This window comes from Alosa sapidissima, chromosome 17 (assembly GCF_018492685.1).
Source record: "Alosa sapidissima isolate fAloSap1 chromosome 17, fAloSap1.pri, whole genome shotgun sequence".
NCBI lineage: Eukaryota > Metazoa > Chordata > Actinopteri > Clupeiformes > Clupeidae > Alosa > Alosa sapidissima.
The window spans coordinates 10,993,552-11,014,859 of record NC_055973.1 but is presented as its reverse complement, the minus strand read 5'-3'; the positions used below and the strand labels follow the sequence as shown (position 1 = coordinate 11,014,859).

The window sequence follows — 21,308 nt, the reverse complement described above, 5'->3', positions numbered from 1 at the left end:
CATAAACATGAACCACGCTGTGTCTCACTCTTTCTTATACCCTCTTTGTGATGTGCGTGCGGACACACACACACACACAGCAAGAGAAAGCAATGAGAAGCAGGAGGATATTGTGTTCTGGACAGTGAGGTCAGGAGCAAGACAAAATACAAATAGCTTCGCTCTACTCCTCTCCCAGCTGGGCTGGATCTTTTTAGCTTGAAGTGCTTTTCCTCTGGAACACAAACGTACTATCTCACAGGCCAAACACAACTCCCTCACGCCAGAGACACAACTCCTGCAAACCCCCCCCCCCCCACACACACACACACACACACACACACACAGCTGGAATGCATTTCTACCATTTACACCCCTCTGTACAACACGCCACTCTGTCCCATTTCAAACTCGTTGTTCCTGCTGCTCTTGTGTAAAACATAAGTGCAAGGGTGGTGATAAGCGCTCTCTCTCTCTCTCTCTCTCTCTCTCTCTCTCTCGCTCTCTCTCTCTAGCTCTCTCTCTCTCTCTCGGCGTACAGGAAGGAGATGAAATCACCCCCTCCTCCTTTTCTTTCTCTCTTCCCCCTCCACTTCCTGTCCTTCACCAGCTGCAGGCGTGTTTGTGCTGCACGGCCCGCCGACGATAAACACAGGCGCTGTTCCCCGAGACACGCCCATTACACACACACACACACATACACACACACACACACACACACACACACACACACACACACACACACACACGCACACACAATGTAGACACAGCAGAAACAGAACATCAACAGTAAAGTTTCTCACCCTTGGCCCGTAGTTATCTCTTTTCACACATTTCTGTTTGTTCATCCTCTGTTCTTTTTTTCATTCTTTGGAGGTGATGGACATGTTTTTGTGTGTGTGGGAGGGGAGGCAAGGGGGAGAGCTGCTGAGTGATTGAGTGAGTGAAAAGGAGTAGTTGGCTGCTCATATTGTCTTTGTAACCGAGACGTTATGACGTTACATTATGACCATATGACCGTATGCAGCAGACGTGGCGACTCCTTTGGTGACTCTCTACCATGCAGAGGTGAGGTGAAGTGGATCTATGTGCAGGAACTCTCAGCCTGAAGGAATATGAGCACACACACACACACACACACACACACTCCTTCCCCCCTCCTGCCCTTTCTCCTCGTCGCTACCTCACCACTCTAACCGCCTCTCCATTAAACAGGAGCCCCCTTTGGCTCTGTCTCCTTGCCCCCCCCCCCCCCCCCCCCCCCCACCTGTTTATTGTTTGGTGATAAAACTGGCTGTGGCGCGCTCCTTCAGAGAAGGTCTCGCCTTTATCAGCAGCTCCCCGTTTCCTGGTCTCTGTGACTCGAGGAAGAGCTTGCTCGCATCCAGGGCGTCTTGCATCCAGGGTGTCTGTTACTGGTCACAATGCATTGCTTCACTGCACTGCATAAAACCCATAGTGCAGCGAAGCAATGCATTGTGTGTGTGTTTGTTTGTGGTCATTGAGCTGAGCATTGCTTCTCTAAAAAGTCTAGTTCAACCAGTTCACCTTCACAAGGATGCTTTCTTTTTTTTGTCACACATTCCAACAACCAGCGAACAAGAAGCACTTTGGTGCCTGTGTGAATGCCCTGCATGCTGTGCTTCAGGCGAGCTAGGCTCTTGTCGCTCTCGGCGCTGGTAGGCATGAGGGCGCTGTTGGGTCAGCGCATGGTCAGACACATACAGTCTGGCCCTAACGACTGCCAAACGCACTGGCCCTAACGCACAGAGAGAGAGAGAGAGACCCAGTCGGACATGCTTGCCCTAACACACACATACTGAGAGCAAGCTGGAGCCTGGGGGAGAGGCTGAGGACGGTGCCTTCACCCTGGGAGACACAGAGGGCCCACACAGGGCTTCCCTCAGCCAGAGCCGCTCTGACCCGACATCCCAGTGGAATGAAAGGAATGATCTGTTGGCTGCTACCATGAAGGCCTCTCTAGAGAGAGAGGCAGAGGGGGAGAGAGAGAAAGAGAGATGGAAAGACGGAGAGAGCGAGATGGTAGTCTTCTCAGTAGACAGTGGTGCTTTCATCTGTCGCTCTCTGAGCATCCGCTCAATAGCCTTTTCTGTTGTGTGTGTGTGTGTGTGTGTGTGTGTGTGTGTGTGTGTGTGTGTGTGTGTGTGTGTGTGTGTGTGTGTGTGTGTGTGTGTGTGTGTGTGTGTGTGTGTGTGTGCGCGTGCGCGCGGGTGCGGGCGCGCATGGTAAAGGCAAAGCTGCACTCAATGGCTTAGTTGACACTGATTGCTTATGAATGTTTTAGATTTATTTTAGAAGCACTTCGAATGACATGATGCCTTGTTAGCGCAAGTGTGTGTGTGTGTGTGTGTGTGTGCGTGTGCGTGCACTGCTATGAAGGCAGCAAAGTGAGCCTCTGGAGGGTTTTGCAAGCATGAATCCTTGAGTGTGCATGGCTTGGGAAGTACACTCACCCCAGTGTAGGTGAACTGAGGAAATGATTTGGAGGAGTGGAGGGAGGAATATAATTAAGCAGCTTTAAGGAGTTGCTAGCTGCAATTTGTCATACCAAGAGGCAATTTGGAAGCCAAACATTCATTTTTATTCGTCCTCTCCTTCAATAATTAATTCCCACCCCCTAGGGCTGTGTGGAGTTTCATTAACCTTGCAAGTGTCTCTCCTCTCTTATAAAACAATTTTGTAAAAGCACTTCAATGAGAATGTAAGAAAAATGCAAGCCTCCCTAATTTCTTATGCAATCAAGTTGACTCCAGTTATCCTGGAAAAAAATGCAATTGAGAAAAATGTAATAATATGTTGGCCTAGTGCAGTGTTTAGTGAAAGTACACATACACATCACATAAGAAACAGTATGCATTCCCCCCGAAATATCCCTTGTTCAAGGGAGCGATCTGCTTGGCTACCTGGCCCTGCTCCTATGCACTCTAAGGACCGCAATGTTTACAGTCTGACTGCACAAATCACCTTTGCAGTCTATCAGCCAGCATGTCAGGGTTTATCCCAAGGGACCATGTAGACAGAAGGGTGTTCTCTGTAAAGGTCACAGTGTTTACGGCTTTATATTAAATATCCCGTAAGTTGATTTTGTGCGCACTCATCTGTCCATCTTCGCCTTTGTGAGAAGATTAACATGTCCCCACTCTCCAGTTACAGCTGGTTCCTGATGGCATTAAACAGGACTATAGTCAATAACTGTCCAGCGTGTAATTTAGTTAATGTCTTGGGTGTCCCTGATCTTCTGACTTTTCTCTCCTTTTTTCTGTGAAGCCCTTTTTTTTCTATGACGGGCCCAAAAAGCACCAAACCACACAAATAAATGTAGGTCTACACTCCTACTCGAAGAGCTCGACAGATTTTTGATGATGAAGATGATGGTTTTCACTCAGCATTTCTTCCTCCGTCTCTCTCTCTCCCGTGCAGACGGTGGACATCCACAAAGAGAAGGTGGCGCGGCGAGAGATCGGCATCCTAACCACGAACAAGAACACGGCGCGCACGCACAAAATCATCGCTCCGGCCAACATGGAGCGGCCGGTGCGCTACATCAGGAAGCCCATCGACTACACCGTGCTGGACGACGTAGGCCACGGGGTGAAGGTGAGTTAACCAGGGCCACTGTTTCCTATTCATCTGTTTATGTCTAATTCACTTTCCACCATTTTGTTCCATCAGCTCTCTTCCTTCGCCTGCGTTCTCCTTTTTTGCTACTGCTGCACTTCTTTGTTCCCGTTTACCATGTCTTTTGTTGTCTTTTGTCTCTCTATCTGTCTTTCTTTCTCTCTTTCTCTTGTTGTGCTCTTTCTCTTGTTGTACACCTTTTGTTTGTGTCTTTAACTGTTCACACTGCTTCTTCTCTTTCTGTGTCTTATTTTAAACTTGTCTTAGTGGTCATTAAGCTCTGTTGCTGTGTCTGTTCTTGGAACTGATCCATCAGTAGCAGTGCACAAAGCTGACATGACACTGTGCCAGGTCACAGAGCCTCTGTCTCAAGAGCCTCCCCTGCCATGTAGAGAGACCACACATTACACACAGGTTTCTTTACCAGATGCACAGCAAAGCTCCTTGACTTCTCTCTCTGAAGTTCTCCCCTGGCCAAAATTTAGTTTGTTGCACTCGGACAAAAAGAGTGAAAATGTAAAAGTCAAAAAGAGATATCAAGCACAAAGGCATAACCACAGACTCACACATGTACACAGATCAGCCAGACATACACCCTTCAGCTTAAATCACACGCCGGTCAGCTGAAATGACATCAGGCCCCTAGCTATATGTTCATCCATCACCCAATCAATTACAGCTGTCAGTCTGTTGCCATAGCAAAGAGAGATCGGCATGGCTAGGGCAAAGACAGCAACCGTCTGACTATTTCACAGGAAAAAATACACAAAGCCAGAAAAAAAAATTCACCAGGAAGCTCAAAGGAGATGGAGGAAATCTAGATTTATCAATGTTCATTTGTTTAATTTTAGTAAAGAATTGATTCATCCCTCTTGGTCCTGGTGTTTACGTTGTTGGATCATGCACAGGTGAACCACTGTGAGTAGTAGATAATAATGGTCCATGTTGCTGGTGTCCCCATCTAACTAAGTCCAGCATGTTGGCGCACATGTGAAGGCAGTCTCTGTGATTGGCCCCCAGCTCTGGGTGTCAGCTGGAGCATTCCTGCAGACGCATCAGTGCGTTTAATCTGGACGGATTTCCAGCATCCTTTGAGTGCAAAAACGGGGATTAGAGACACTGTGACATCCACACACTCACTCACACACACACACACACACACACACACACATAGACACACACCGCAACCCCCCCCCCCCCCAAATGGACACCACATAAAGACCATTCATTCACGCTCTCAACACACTATGGTTTATCGATTTCCCATAAAGCCGCCAGTGCATCTCTCCACATAGGAAGCAAACTGATCAATACCCTACGGCGACATTCCGTTGTGTCTCCCTAAAACAGGGTTAAATGTGCCAGCTGCCCAGTTGCATAAGCGGCAGCCGCTGCAATGTGTAACCTTGACTGTGGACTGTTGCATGGTCTAAAGTCTTAGGGGGATGCTGCAGACCTAGTTTGGCCTGTTCTCTTTGGAAAAACATGTTGTTAGATTTGGAATCAGAGTCTGGATTTCCTTTTTTTTTTTATGTGTGTGTCTGTGAGGGAGTTTTAATGTGATGCACTGCGGCAAATACTTTTATCTCTTGTCTGGTTGGGGTTGGATTCTCAGAGATTATTTATAAGAAGGCACATTTAAAAGGATAAAGAGAAACACACACACACACACACACACACAAACTGCAATCAGGAAAATGGTATACTTTCATTTTCATGTAGGTTTAATATCAGAAAAGTTTTGTTGCCAATTCCAAAGCCACCATCCCCAAGAAGGCAGTTTTACCTGCAGTCCTTCTTTTCATTCATGCACCTGCTCTATACCCTTTACACTTACCAACCCTGTACACTTTCACATACGACATTGCTGTTCCACCCACAGTGCTGGCTCTAGCACCACATTGACTGCCTCCACCCTAAGAATAAATGACCTAACTTCTCTCTGATGCTGAGGTTCTCATCCACATTACGTGCATGGTACCCTACGTTGGAGAACATCAGGAGGAGAGCGTTTTTCTCTCTCTCTTTTGCCCTGGTACCTATGGACTGCCAGCGTGTTTTCCTGCACTTATGTCAACAGATGAGATTTATTACTCTCCCCTTCATCAGCTGACTCTTAATCTAGTCAGTGGCTCCTGGAATGCAGGAGATGTTTTCTCTCTTTTCATTTTTCCCTTTTTTCCATTCCTCTTGTGGCCTTCATGGCCACACAACTACATCCCTGTTCAGCCAAGTGATACATGTATCAAGGTTGTGCATTTTAACACATGCGCACACACACACACACACACACACACACACACACACACACACACACACACACACACACACACGCACACACACACCTCCATCTTCAACAGTCATTTGAACAATCATTCTACACATTTTACACACTAGATTTTTGAGTTTCTAAAAGTAGGTAAAACGCAACAGTTTCTGTGCCAACTACTACTACTTCAGGCATGTTTACTCTCTCTGCTCCTTACAACAGACCCCTACAGGCCACCAGGGACTCTGAATTATAGATGTAACAATTAGCATTGTTTGACTCACTGGTGAGCAGTTCAAGGCAGGGATGGAACTGCAACTGAATCAGACTCAGTTAACCAGGCCTCCACGGGCCACTAGAAATCATCCTCTCAGTGAGAGGTCATAAGCGTATGAATAATGGATGGATGGAGCAAATAAAGCATGCAAGATTCTGTAAATATGGACTAGCATCTGCATCTGAGCACGCTGATGAGCCACAGTGTCTTTCGCTTTCTGTGTGATCATGTTGGAGTGGCACATCAGACAAAAAATGGCACATCACACAAAGTAAAAGTGAAATTTAGGTAGACTGAAGGGCTGTGTCAGCTCTATTAAAGGTGTGTGTGAGTGTGTGTGTGTTACATACTTGCCTGCGTGCCACTGTGCTTTCCTCCTGAGCACAGTAGCTGTTGTGCCAGTCTGTCTCACCTGCTATCTCTCTTTCTCTATCTGTACCTGCAATGTTGAAGACGTGCTGATGTTGACATGCCTGATTTTTTTGTTTCTCTTTCTTTCTCGCTGCCCACGCTAGTGGCTAAAAGCCAAGGTAAGTCCAGTGTGTCTCTCGCCACCAGTCTCCCACCCCATCCCTTATACATTATTGATACACAGCAGCCGTGTACCCTCCCTCCTCTCCCCTCCCCTCCCATCCCCCCACCCAACCCACCCCCAGTAGTCCCTCTCTCCCACTCTCTCCCTCTGTGAGTCATTAATACTCCATGTATCATAGCACTAGTGCCCACTAGTTTCCCATTAACGCTCTGGTTAAAGCCCTTTAATAGCTGTTCAATTAATGCTCTTTAACTCCGTTAGGGGTCCTAGCTTAATTACGTTGCACATGATGATAACATTTAACATCCTTCTTCAAAGGACGGTTCTCGGGAAGAGCGCTACCCTTCGTGTTTTGCTCACCGAGGGATTTGGATGTCACTACTAGTTTGACTCTGTGGTTAATATTTAAAGCCCAAAGTTCAGCCATGGATGGCTGGATATCGTGAAAGATTCAGCTGTTGGCAACCATGTTGTTGCGTGTTTCGGTAGTTTGCTTACATACACATTACATGCATGACGTGTGTAAATTTAAAATCGGCGAAACAGCTTGGGCCATCTTGGCATTACTGCACTGTTCTTCTCTTCTCCCTTCTTAATCAGGCAATCTCCCTTTTGCTTAATCAGGCAATCTCCCTTTCATGTAGAGTTCCAGTCCCATGCCGTGTAGAGTTCCTTGATATGTTCATTAATTGACTAATGAACCCAGGGAAAACACCATTTTTACAGAGCCCGCGAAGGGCCATAGTGGTAACTATGTATTTTTGGAGCTACTTTTGCATTCCCTCATGATATTTTTGTGTTCCCTTGCGTTCCCTTGCATTCCTTATTGTAGTGTTCCCTCACAGCAGTTTTGCATTCCCTCGCAGTTCCCCAACAGTTTTGAGTTCCCTCTGAACGCCTCCGACTTTTTGCGAGGGAATGCAAAACTATGGCGAGGGAACAAAACATTATTGCAAGGGAATGCAAAACTTTATTGTGACACAACGCAAAGGCATCATTGCGAGGGAATGCAATAGAAGCTCAAAAAGGTAAATTTCTATCTCAATAAAAATAAATTCCCACTATGTCTCTTCGCAGGCTCCGTAGCATTTCAGCTATTTTTGGCTGTGTTCATTTTTATGGCTTCATAAGGGTCTTTTTTTACATTAGGAATGAGTATTGTGGTGATTTATGTCTGGGAGTTTAAATCCAAAGCCTGAATTATGACTCATTCTCAACTGTCATTTTGCAACAGCAACATGGAAACAATCAGCCAATCAGAGGGACCGGAACACTCTCCAGGACCAATCCGCCAACTCAGAAGCCACCCAGCCCGCCTATGTCTGGTCGTGGCACTCTTGGGTAAGCTGTTTGCCACTAAGGCCTTGTGAAGCAATGTCACCCCAAAATGGCCAGCAAACCACACTTTTGTATATAGCACAAAACACAATGACACATGCCACATTCAGCACTCAAAATAGTATTCAATGTACTGCAAAACTCATAAGTGCTTTGAAAGTTTATGTTTCAAAACATGAACTCTGACGCCTACACCACAACATGCATTGCAAACGTACCGGTTTATAGACAAAGCCTGGCGGGGGAGACATTTTGATCAGAAACCCCAAGCAGTGGGAGACAGAAACCAGACACTAATCCCAAGCTTAACACATTCCACTTAAGCTTTTTAGCATACATTTCTAAAAAGCTGGACCAGTTCATGGATAAATATTTGTGTGTGTGTGTGTGTGTGTGACAGACGCAACACCTCTTATAAGACTCTGGAGCCAGTGAAGCCACCCACTGTGCCCAATGACTACATGACGAGCCCGGCCAGACTGGGCAGCCAGCACGGCCAACACAGCCCTGGACGGACCGCCTCTCTCAACCAGAGACCCAGGACCCATAGGTAACACGCCCGCACACACATAAATACACACACACACACAAACACACACACCTACTGTACATGCTTGTCATACTCAACATCACTACCCGAATGCTTTGAAGTGTACGTTGACACACAAAGACATACTTGCACACAGCAGCCAGGATTGCTTTATGAGACGAGTCCTCACTGGGCTTCTTATTAGAACAAGAAGCATGAGAATGAAGAAAAGCCAATATAGTACCCTGCACACACCTGTTACCCTTTTATGACTTGCTCTTTTTGACCCTCTCTCCAGTTGAAAGTGACATGGCAACAAATATTTGTACCCATGTTTTTACAAGAAAACATTTTTTTCTTCTGGCCGTCTTAGTCTTGTACCCTCGCCCGTGGGGCTGAGATGCATAGAGACAGAGTGGGAGAGAGGAAGAGATGTTAGTGAGTGAAGTGGCCTCATTAGCTAAAAGGGCTTTGAAGCCCACTGCCACCAGCCGTATAAATATCACAACTACTTCCCTGGCTGATTTATCCGTCTTGTGCACGTTTCTCCTTCCCGCCGCTTCTTGGACGGCGCCTGGGGGGCAATCAGTTGACCCGCTGGCAGCTGTGCCCCTCCTTCACCCCAGCTGTGACTGGCAGCTTTACACCCCGGCGTGGCATGGCGACGATTTACTCACTCTGTGAGGAGCTCGCTGGCCAGAAAACTCACATGTTTATTTCCCTCACAGTTTGAATTTGAAAGCCAGATAGTAGAGGAATATGAATCTGCAGTTAAGAATATTATTAGGGTGACTATATTTAAAAATATTCAAATTGAAATACAAGCCACTTAGATAAACACAATTGGCAGAAACGTATTCACTAACATCCTAGAGCCGTTCCGTTCGCGACACGTAAAATCCATTTTAGATGAATTGTCTTTTTTTCCGAACGTACGCCCCACTGTCACGTCTGGTGTAGCTACTTCCATTGATTTATAATGGAAGCTAATTGTTGCAGCAGACGCAACGCGAACGGAACGCTTCATTTACGCGCCTGGTGTAGCTCAGCCCTTATCATTTTTAGTCAGTTTAAAAGAGACTGATTTGTTGAAATGAATGCCAAATCCCAAATGGTTGCATTAGCCCCTGGTGGATATGTGTATTATCCTCATGTTGAGAATCACTAGGAATACATTGTGATACATTAGTGACCGCAACAGGTTACAACCAGGGCATTTGCATGTCTTTGCTAGTGATTTGAGTTACTGGGACAGAGGGAGGAGAGCGGTCACTGCTGAAGTGGGTCTTCTGGTCATCCTTTTCACTTACGCTATGTGACAACTTGCACTCATCATCATGTTTTATTCTGCACTCATAAATGTGCAATGGAGGCTGTGTGAGTTTAACTTGTAGGCTATTTCTGTCATTTAAAGCAGCAGGAAGGCACTAAACTCCATAATGTTGATGAATAGTGAAGTAAGTGTGTGTGTGAGAGGGGAGAGAGCTGCAGATGAATCCACATCAGTATTTGATTAGAGCTCTGCAAGGAGCAGTCGCTTATTCAGGTTCTCCATTTCTGGTAGCACCGTAGGGACCTCATTCAATAAAAAAATAACACGCAGGCACACATGTTTGTGCACAGACACTTACTTACTTCTACACACATGCTCCTTTCCCCTATGCTATCTCTCTTACACACACACACACACACAGTGTGTCTGACTGCACGGAACACAGATTGCCTTCAGTTCTCATGGGTGGAGCAAAAATAAATGTGTTCTCTGCTGTGAGACAACAGGGATGTAGAAGAAAAGAACACGGAAGACAGAGAGGCGAAGTGAGAAAAGGTAGAGAGGAAGGGTGGAGCGAGCGAAGTGAGCGAGGGCGATGAAGGAGGGAGAGAGAAATGTGCCTATACTGGAGTGCACCCCCTGCTGTGAGAAAGCTACCGAGCCCCCAGCTAGACTGGCAGAGATGAGAAACACACGGTGGGAGGGCGAGCTGAGAGAGAGGGATAGAGAGAAAAAGAGAGAGAGAGAGAGAGAGGGAGAAATATGGGTAGATCAGGATTGAGAGAATGACAGAAGGGAGTTCTGGTGTGCTAGTTGGACCCCTGGTCCTCTAGTAGTGGGAGGGAAGGGGTAGACTGACTCCTCTTAAGCCTTCTCTTCAAGAGAAGCCATTAGAGCGTGTCTCAAAACATGATTTTCAGGATGATGACAGCAGCCATTTGACAGCCTGTACATGTGTGCTACGCACAGTGTTGCGTGTGTCCTTAATAGGAGTTTACTGTCTACCTCAAAAGGGCGGGCAATGAAAGGAGGCCATCATGGCTTCCCTCTGTAATGACTGGGACAGGAAGCATGTTGTAGGGTGGAAACGAAGGGGTGCATGAGCTCTTGCGACATGAGACTGTAGTGTAGAGCTCACATGTTCGTGTGTGGGTGTGTGTGGGTGGGTGTGGGTGGATGGGTGCTATGTAGGTCACCTCCATATTGTGGAGCCAAATAGACTTTGAGAGAGACTTTGAGAGGGAAAATGTTTGCCTGCTGAAAAAAAAAAAAACAGGTCACCTGAAGAAAGTGAGAAGTAGGTTTGAGTGAGCAAACAGATGATGAAGACATGGCTAACGTTTTTCTTTTTCTTTCTTTCTGTCCCTCAGCGGCAGCAGTGGAGGTAGTGGCAGTCGGGAGAACAGCGGTGGCAACAGTGTTGGTATTCCCATAGCTGTACCAACCCCATCCATTCCTAACTCTGGACAAGGTTAGTCTCAACCCATAGCCTCTCCACACCTGTGTGTGTGTGTGTGTGCTTGTGTGTGCTTGGGAGTGAGAGATGAAAGAGGCCTGATTTTCATATTGAATATCCATTATGCTGTGTCTTTTGGCTGCTCTAGCGTGGAAATAGTGGATATGGATTTCCCAGAGTGTCTTGTGTTCATGACTGTTTGTGACTGTTATGCTTGTTTTAGATATATGTATTTGTGGTCTGCTTGCATTTGTGTGAAAACACTGAAAGTCCTTTCAATCCACGTGAAAAAGTGGTTTCCTAATGCGGCCCTCAGCTGTGATACACGCGTGTACACACACACACACACACACACACACACAGACACTCGGCATGTGTGTGTGGTGCCAGACAGAAAGGACATCAAATCAGCACTGAGGCATTAATCCATGAGTGAATTCACAGAATGAGAGGGTGAGAACAAAGCACATGCTTATCAGACAGGATTAATCAGCAGGGCTGGGAGACTGGCCCTCAATTATAGACCCACTTTCTACACACACACACACACACACACACACACACACACACACACACACACACACACACACACACACACACACACACACACACACACACACACACACACCCTATCCATCTCTCTTGGTTTGATTCTGTCTGAACATTCCTTTCTCTTCTGTGCTGATTCATGCAACCTCAGTCCTACACCACACACACATTCTCTCTCTCACTCACTCACTCACTCTCACTCTCTCTCTCTCTCTCTCTCTCTCTCTCTCTCTCTCTCTCTCTCTCTCTCTCTCTCTCTCTCTCTCTCTCTCTCTCTCTCTCTCTCTCTCTCTCTCTCTCTCACACGCGCACACAAAAAATCCTTTCACAGTGGAAAGCAAACATCACAGGCCAGAGGCAGGTAAGCTGGGGAGAGATGAGGGAAGCAATAAAGGGTGAGTCGAGGGAGAGTGAAGTGATGAGAGAGAGTCCATGATGAGAAAGAGAAGGGAGAAATGATGAATCGGGGAGAGGGAAAGTGAGAGGGAGGGATACGATACCGAGAAGAACACTTGAGAGCAGGAGAGAGAGAGAGAGAGAGAAGTGTGTTCTCCTCTCCCTAAGGTTCTGCAGACAGGATGAGGGACCGAGGTAGAGAAACGGAGCACTCTCTTTTCGTCATGTCCCGTCACCATGGCAACAGTCAGACATAGAACAGTGTCCACAAAAAGCATGCATACTTTGGTCCATGCAGAGAAGTGTGTGTGTGTGTCTGAGTGTCTGAAGGTGTGCCGTTGGCTGCCCAGTGCTGGTTTGCACACACTTGCATGCAAAAAAAATAATGTATTCTGTTGTGTCTGCCATCACAGTCTCTCCACTTCAGCAGCCCAGTGGCTGAATATAACCTGCCTTTTTCTCTAGCAGTCCACCCCAGTTGTGTCTGATGGAGCAGATTAAGTAACTGCCTGGCAGTGTTTTTTTAAACCTGTGTGCCTGTCTGAGTGTGTGAAGTGAATTAAACTATATGCCTGTTGTGTGTTGATGTTGACTTGAATATGTTTGTTTTATATTGAGCTTTATATTATATATTCCCCCCCCCCAACTCTGGCTTGCAGCCCCACCCATGTCAGCTCCTCCTCCTCCGGGAGCACCTCCTCCTCCTCCTGCCCCCCCTCCGCCACCTCCTCTCCCCGGGCAAGGCCCTCCCATGCCTACGGGCGGCATAGGTGAGACACGCACGCCGCCCCCTTCTCAGCCGGCTCCAGGTGGAGGCCTCGGGGGATGGCTGCTCCGTCGCCGACACCTGTTCTGTGTTTTTGCGTGGGGGCTCAATCACGCCCCTTGGCTGGGTCTGATCAGTGGTGATGGGTTTTTGGTGATGGTGGTTTTTGGTGATGGTTGCACTTCACACACTAGCTCTGCTCTGGAGAAACCAGGTGGTCATATTGCCAGATCAAGCGGCTCACTCTAGACACATGGAGCCAGAGATGAGGTTTCCCAGTAGCTCCTGAACCATTCAACTGGAGATGAACAGAAGCCAGAGCTGTGAAGGCAGATAAGACGTTGTGGCCTTACTGTACGTACACACCGCCACTGACCAGCTTCCAAAGATTCAGGAAGTCATTCATTTTCAGTGGAAGCGGCAAATCCGTCGGCGTCGCGTTTCGGGCGTCTTGAGCGACTTGAACGTCAAGCACAAAGTTGAAAGTAAGTCAACTTTATGGTAATGAGTTATGACTCGGTTCAGCGACCAATGACCATCAACCAATCGGAATAGACGGCCTTTAAATAAAGTAGTAAGATAGGATTCTACGTTCCATCATGTTCCGTCACGTCAGAGCGGCCAAAGCGTCCAAAGCTTCCCTGTACTTTTTCAGTTTTCACATAAATTACACATCTCTGGTGGTGGTGGGATTGATAGGAAATAGCTGGGAGTGATTGTGAGTGATGGTGGTGGGGAGTGTGTTTACAACGTAATGATGGTAGCATCGTGTGTGTATGATGCCAGTGTGATGTTTGCCTGTGGGACTCAAGGCTCTTATCAGCCGCTCACAATCACAGCAGCATGTGGGAGGGGAAGCTACTTTCCCCCCCTGAGGGGCTGCTGTTATCTGTCTCGGTAAACAGGAAATTCTCCCAAGGAGGAAACACATTATACACAAAACCACACACACAGAGACAAACAAACATCTCTCAAACTCTTCCTGACACTTTGTCATTAGGTAAACTTTCCAGAGGACAAAAACATACATGCAACAACAACATGCTCAGTTGGAAGTCTGATATTCCTCATCTACAGGCCTTTTGTGTGACCCTAAAGCAATACACACCTATTTACAAGTACACACACACACAGGTGTTTGGAGACACCTGATGAGTGTGGAGTCATTCACCTCTGGCTGATTTCTCTTGTTCTGCCTCCATATTCCACTGTGGTGAGATGCAGACAGTCAGGGTGCTGTTTGAGACAGAGTCTTGGCGCAGTGTGAATGAGAGGTTAAAAAGACCGGACTGAGTCAGCCATGCCCCCGTTCACCCCACAGACGCGCGCGAGCTGCGACTTCAGAGCAGCCTGTTCTTTTCGGCTTCCAGAGCAAACAGAACCGGATTAAACTTGGTGCCATCCCTGCAAATTCTTTCTCTCCCTCTCCATTTCTCTTCCTCTCTCTTCCCCCTGGTACAAATGCTAGATTCTTACAACAGACTGATTCCTTAATTCCTCCAAACCGATCATTTATTATCATTTATGTGTTTGTTTCCTGAGAGTTCATATTTATGGTGACACTGTGGAGGTGGTTTGTATTCTGACACTGCTATTGAGCTCTCCTCTCTTCTCTGCCCCACAATTTTGCCTTTCCTTCCTCAACTCCCCTCCCTCTTTCAATTTCAAAGCTCTGGTTTGGTGGTGCTTGAATTGTTTCTGAGCTGAAAAGGATTGTGGGAAATTATCCTCTGTGTTTTGTTAGGGCTTATTTTAATCACTGAATCTTGCCCTCATTGCCTTCAATTTCAATCTCTCATCTGTTTTGGGTTTCTCTCTCTCTTTCTCTCTTTCTCTCTCTCTCTCTCTCTCTCTCTCTCTCTCTCTCTCTCTCTCTCTCTTTACTCTATCTTTGTTCTGGTGCTGGTTTTTCTTGCAGTCGTGTCCCAGTTCGGCACGATATCGCGGCAGATGTCACGGCACAACTCCAACACCGCCTCGTCCGTCTCCATGGTTTCGGCCACGGGCACTTATCGCCGCGCGCCTGCAGTCACTTCGCAGTTCTCCCTGCAGCAACAGCACCAACAGCAGCAGCAGCTACAACAACAGCAACAGCAGCAGCAGCAGCAGCAGCAGCAGCAGCCGCCACAGCTCAATGGTGGCACCAACGCCTACCCCCCCAACTCAAGTAAGAGCCCTACCCTGCTCTGTACCCAAGGGTCACTGACTGAAGACCCTACAGGTGTATTTCACTAGTCGGTCTGCGCCACTGGATAAGTCCTGCATATTTACTTCAGCAGATCTAGCACACTTGGAGGTAGTCAGCTTCGGAATACAGAAACATTTCTCTTGGAGTCATACATGAGCATTGTTTTTTATCAAGGACAAATGCTGTAGTCTCCTTTTGTCTTCAGAGGGGCAAGGGTGATTTTGAAATCTGATTAAATCACCCATGGCGAAAATGCAGCAGGAGGCAGTTCTTAAGTCTCCGGTGTGCCCCCGTCTGCTGTCTGGACATTGACTTGGAGTGTCCTTGACTTCCGATCTGCCGATGCAAAGTAGCCGAGTCAATATCCGCAGAGAAATCGCAGCGAGGCAGCTGCTCCCCTTTCTCTTTCAATGCACTCAATGCACTTGTGTATCAAAGTGTAGTTTCAGGCATTATTGGAACACAGCCAGTTCTAGCAAGCCTAAGTAAAACTTGACAAACCCTGGCAAGGTAAAGGCTTCCAGTAGCCATCTTCCCTGCCTAGATGCAAGAGAACATAAACACACACACACACACACACAGATAAAGGTCCCCTCCTGTGGGCTCTGGTGCATCAGTCAGTGGGGAACAACCGTGTCTGTCGCCTTTGCTCAAAGCGCCACGTTCCACAGATTTCCATCTCTCAGTGAACTCTGTAAAACCCCACTGAGCGACAGGCTCGCTGCCCAGGCTGAAGATAAAGAGAGAGGAGGCAGAGACAGACCGAGAGTAAAGGGTGAGGAGGTTGAGAACAAACAACAAGCAAACCTGTCAGGTAGCTGCCAGATGGTCACCAACATGAAAGTAGCAGCCAGACTGGGATAGAGAGAGAGAGAGAGAGAGAGAGAGAGAGAGAGAGAGAGAGAGAGAGAGAGAGAGAGAGAGAGTAGAGTCTGTCTGTGTCTCTTGCATTATTTGTGTGGCCTGCAGCGAGGGTTCTCCTCCGACACGATGAGCTCCGCTGGTCTGCATCGCGTCAGGTGGGTGGGGCTCAGTTCCTCAAGTCATCCACAGGGTGTCCGAGGGAAACACACGGAGCTGAACACACTCAAAGCCTATCGGACTCACTAGCTCAGCTACATGCAAAAAAAACCTATGGACATCCTCCACAAAATGGCCTTGTTACTCCTAATGAACAGATGTACCCTCATAGGACTATGTTTTTCAGTGAGGGGGCATGATGCAGTGGGCTGGCTCCTTAGAGAGGGAGAATAAGATGTTCCTCAGTAATACAAGTCCTTATTCCTGCAGGGATGTTCCTAGACCTTTAAAAGGTTACAGGAGCAGGTGATTTCAGTGCAGCGTAGGGAATAATGTCACTACAGCACCATGTGGATCTGAACGACTGTAAAGGTTGAATACGATGTGCATTGCACACTATTGTACAGCTGCAGCTAGACAGCAAAGCCCTTTTGAAATGTCTCGCCAGGCCCAGTTCTTATAGGGGTTCGTTGTCGACTAGATTTCGTTTGAACTTCCTGTTTCTGTTTGGGGGGTAGGGTGCTCTTTCTCTGCTTGACTCATGAGATTTCTCCTCTGCAGTGTAACTGATAATCTGCTTCTGTTGTTTCTTTATTTCTCTCTCTCATCTATCTCACCTTCACCCCTTTGTCTCCCCTATGTGTGTGCTCGCGTGTGTGTGTGATTGTGTGCGTGCGTGTATATGTATATGCGGGTGTGCGTGCGTGTGTGTGTGTGTGTGTGTGTGTGTGCACACTCGCTTGTGTGTGTGTGCGCACGTGCACACATGTATGTATGTATGTATGTATGTATGTATGTATGTATGTGCACATCTTCTGGTGCACACATTTTGTGTGATTGTGTGCGTGCGTGTATGTGTATATGTATATGCGCGTGTGTGTGGTGTAGTGTCCGTCGCCCCACCTCCTCCCCCCATGCCCCAGCTGACTCCACAGATCCCTCTGACTGGCTTTGTGGCCAGAATGCAGGAGAACAGTAAGTGCCAGTAGCTAGATGGTCCTCATCCCACCCAGTGTGTGTGTGTGTCTTGTGAATGTTGCATGCCGCATGCTGTTTGTCTTCTCACTCGAGTGTCTGTGCCATAGAGGTGGCACACTTCATCTCTCCTCTAGCTCTCACTCCATTTGGTGCGCATGTGGGTGTGTGTACAGTAAGTGTGTGTGTGTGTGTGTGTGCTATAGTTATGTGATGGATGCCTATTGCCATAGTACTCCCTGCTGACCCACTTAGCGAGTGAGTGGTTGCCGTAATCCAGAACAAGGAGAGACTGCTGAACTTTCCTCACACACACACACATTGTAACAGTCTTGAATCATCCAGTGACAAAACCGCCTTTCATTTTGATAAAAAAAAGTGTGCGCTGTTTACGTAATGCTGAAAGAAGCTTACTCTGCCTCTATGAGCGAGATTTCCCACATTTTATTTACCGGCTGAAACTAAAAAGCTCTTATTGTTTTCTGTTCGGGAGATTACATGTTTGAATACACGTGGAAATGAACACAAAAGGGCCTTGGCAATACATCATGGTGATATATCCATCAATCCATCCAGTCTAATTCATTCATCATCTCAAATCTTTCCACCAGAAAAGACTCAAATACACATGCTACTGGGGAATCAAGTTTGTGAGGGGCTGTAATGCTTAGCTGATGCAGTGTGAGCCATGCTTACAGAGACAAACTGATGCAGCGAGTCGAGTTTTGGATGAAAATCCACTGAATGCCAGCCTCTGGTGGGTCGGGTGAAAGCCAGTCGATTCATCGCATAGAGTTCCCACAGAAACGGAGGAAATGAGCCTGGCAAGCATTCAGGATATCTAGAGAGAACAAAACACCACCTACAGGGGGTCAAAAGGCCCGTTTATCTTTAATGGGTTGGTGGGGGGTTATCTGAACCTGCTCCACAGAATAAGATGCCGTAGATTAGAGTTTGAGGCATTGCTGGCTCTCCTGCCCTCTAGTGGTCAGAATCATAACACAATGGCTAGGGGATTAGGGAAGCATGTGGGGCTGGTAAGAGGTCAATCAAGAGGAGCCCAGTTAAAGGGTTAAAGGGTAAAGAGTTGCAGATACAAGTTTACATTTTAAAATCATTCTCCATCATGTGATTCTATAGATGTAAGTTGGTAAAGAAGAGTGAATGAAATGTAGGTCATCCGCAAAATACGCACATTTCATGTCTCTCGGAAAAGCCCCAAACCAAGAGTCTATGAAGCAACCTGAAGTCCTGCATGCCAACCCACTTCCTCAGGCCATAAGAGTACATTTCCCCACACTAACCCACTTAGAGCTCTCCATCAAATCACCAATGCATGGGGTTTCCTCCATATCTGAGTGTCAGAACTCATTAATCGACAAATGGAGGTTTGTCCATCAAACTACCATAAAAAAATAACCCACATGGTTTTCAGAATACCTGAATCCGAGAACACACTAACCCAAGTTGTTTCCTGCATGGTCCACTAAGTCGTTCCGCAAGGCAAGGGGCTGCATGCATTAGCCCTTCTCCCTCCCTGTGTGTGTATGTGTATGTGTTTCATGATTTCTCGCTCACCGTTATTTCTTTCGGTGGCTTGGCAGTTGCCGACACCCCCACGCCTCCCCCGCCCCCTCCCCCGGATGAGATGCCCATGCTGGACGACTCGCCACCACCACCCCCACCCCCTCCAGTAGATTACGAGGACGAGGAGGCGGCTGTGGTGCACTACCAAGACCCATATGCCGACGGAGACCCCAACTGGGCCCCCAAGATCTATCTAGAGAAAGGTGAGATTTATTTTAATTAATTTCATGCTGCCGTTCTTCAGCATTAGTAGTGAAGGATACTTCTGTCAGTCCTGATGCCAGTATGACTGAGCTTTACTACTGCATTGACACACACACACACCCACCCACCCTTCCTGTTTTGTTAATTTCCCCCTTCTCTTCCTCAGTGGTGGCCATCTACGATTACGCCAAGGACAAGGATGATGAGCTGTCGTTCATGGAGGGCGCCATTATCTACGTCATCAAGAAGAACGACGATGGCTGGTTCGAGGGGGTGATCAACGGCACCACCGGTCTGTTCCCTGGCAACTATGTGGAGTCCATCATGCACTACGCCGACTGAAGGGACACACACACATACACACACACACACACACACACACACTCTCTCTTCTGTCATCTCTCTCTCGCTGACCAAACTAAAACTATCTTCCTATTCCATGCTGAGTATAGAAAAGTGCATTTGGATATGATTGAATGTTTGTTCCTTATGAATGGCAAATAATAAATGAACAAATAAAAGTAAGAAAAATCTATAACTTTATTTTGGTGGTATGGGTTAATGGGGCAAGGGAAATACAAGTGTAAAGAATGTGGGTGAGGGTTATGCTTGAGGCCAGTGGGGCCAGAGCTTCAGACATAAGGACACAAGTAAGTTGTGTTTTATACAGACAGTGGCTCAGCCAAATGACTAACTCGGTGAATCAATCAAAATGACCCTAAGAATGCTACCCAAAATCTTGGATTGGGGGTTTTCCATTGACTTCAGATCCCTAGAGTGATTATGTGCCATTTGGGGTGGAACCCCACCCCTCCCCTATCATATTGAATTTTTGTGCCCACCCAGTTTCTTTTCTAATTTGATCTTCTCACTGGACATCCTTATATGTTGAAAGTGTTGATGTATGTATGAAGCATGCACAGTTAAAATGTCCAAAAGGATTTGTATTATATAATAAACTCCACTTTTAGTTCCATTTTTTAAAAACAAATATAAAAAAACAATATATTTACACTGCTCAGTTTAGTTTTCTGTTATTCTAATGCTGTCATTTGGGCTCCTGAACAATTTTGGACTTTCTGATTGTCTGTATCTTCTTTAGACATTCTTAATTTGTATTTTAAACATATTTTATATAATTTTGAATTTGACCATTTTTTTGTGTTCCTTGAAACCCACAAGGTTTTGGACTGTATATGATAATGAGGCTTTTTTGTTTTTCTTGTAATGTAAAATTCAGACGCTGGATTCTAGAGCATGAGAACCCCCTCTCTATCTACCCACCTTATTTCTGGGTGAAAAGCCACAGACGGACAAAATAATTTACTTCTACCACCTAAATATCTGTAGATAGCTTTAAAGTTCATATAGGCAAGAGTGTTAAGATGCTACCTGTCAGTACCAATCATGGCTATGCTGCGCTGTAATTAATGCAACATTGGACCCAAACGTTTTTTGCATTACCCTTCTTCTAATTGTTTCAAATCAGCAGGGGAAAACACTGCCATATTGCATCTCAGTCGCTGTGGAGACCAAGATAACTCCGATACCTCCTTTCAGTGTATGACTTGCAAATATCATGCTATTGTTTAAAGATTTATTTTTCTGTAATGGGCTGATCAGGTTGTGTGTGTGTGCAACCTCCTGCAGACATTACCGCTCATAGTATCCTCTACCCCTCTGTAGAAGTCAGAGCAGGGTTTTGTTACCTGGTGTCAACTTTAAGAGCGGTCTGTATGACCTCAGAGGTGCGTTCAAATTTGTCAAACAGTGGCAAACGTTCTTGGTGAATGTTTTCTATGAACAGCTAAATTTGAACAAAACTGTTTGCAAACGTTCGCCTATGTTTGTGAATTTGAACGCACATCAGATCAAAGTTGTACTAAAACACAAAGACTAAAGACTGTAATCATGGCCTCCGATCAGCAAATGTAGTTCTTCAATGATTGTTTCCACCATACTGTTAAAGATTGTGTTGGAAATTCATGTGCATCTTCATTTAGGCAAATTATTTTATTTTAACCCTTCAAAAATCATCGCCCTCCAGGCTCACATAGGCTCTACAGAGTTAACTGTGCTTGCCATAGGCCGCCATGTCAGGAGGATATGGCAGCTAATGCCTTGATACTTTTAACAGGTTTATGCTTCGTTTATGGTTAACATTCATTGTGATCGAGCTGGATTTTTTGCAGGGGCAGAAATATCAATGCTTGTGTCTCTGCCCATCAATTTGTATTTATAATATGTTAATTGAAGAAATTAAATGTACAGTCTTTTATAATAAATCCTTCTCCTATATAAAACATTGTCAACGTGTGATGACTGAGG

The 21,308-nt window shown here is 46.4% G+C and overlaps 1 protein-coding gene across 6 annotated transcripts in view; it reads left to right on the top strand.

The window, feature by feature from the left end:
* abi1a (abl-interactor 1a) overlaps nt 1–21,283 on the top strand; it is a 49,427-nt gene extending 28,144 nt beyond the window's left edge. For 2 of the 6 annotated variants that reach the window (XM_042068281.1, XM_042068284.1), the window contains exons 3-12: nt 3,421–3,597; nt 6,680–6,694; nt 7,934–8,040; nt 8,438–8,587; nt 11,210–11,310; nt 12,900–13,010; nt 14,925–15,173; nt 17,103–17,189; nt 18,794–18,979; nt 19,147–21,283. In XM_042068281.1, the coding sequence (XP_041924215.1) occupies nt 3,421–3,597; nt 6,680–6,694; nt 7,934–8,040; nt 8,438–8,587; nt 11,210–11,310; nt 12,900–13,010; nt 14,925–15,173; nt 17,103–17,189; nt 18,794–18,979; nt 19,147–19,322 (1,359 nt within the window). In that variant the 3' untranslated portion in view covers nt 19,323–21,283. The remainder of the gene's footprint in view (nt 1–3,420; nt 3,598–6,679; nt 6,695–7,933; nt 8,041–8,437; nt 8,588–11,209; nt 11,311–12,899; nt 13,011–14,924; nt 15,174–17,102; nt 17,190–18,793; nt 18,980–19,146) is intronic. The other 4 variants (XM_042068283.1, XM_042068285.1, XM_042068282.1 and 1 more) reach the window with 4 other exon arrangements.
* The last annotated feature ends 25 nt before the right edge of the window (nt 21,284–21,308 follow it).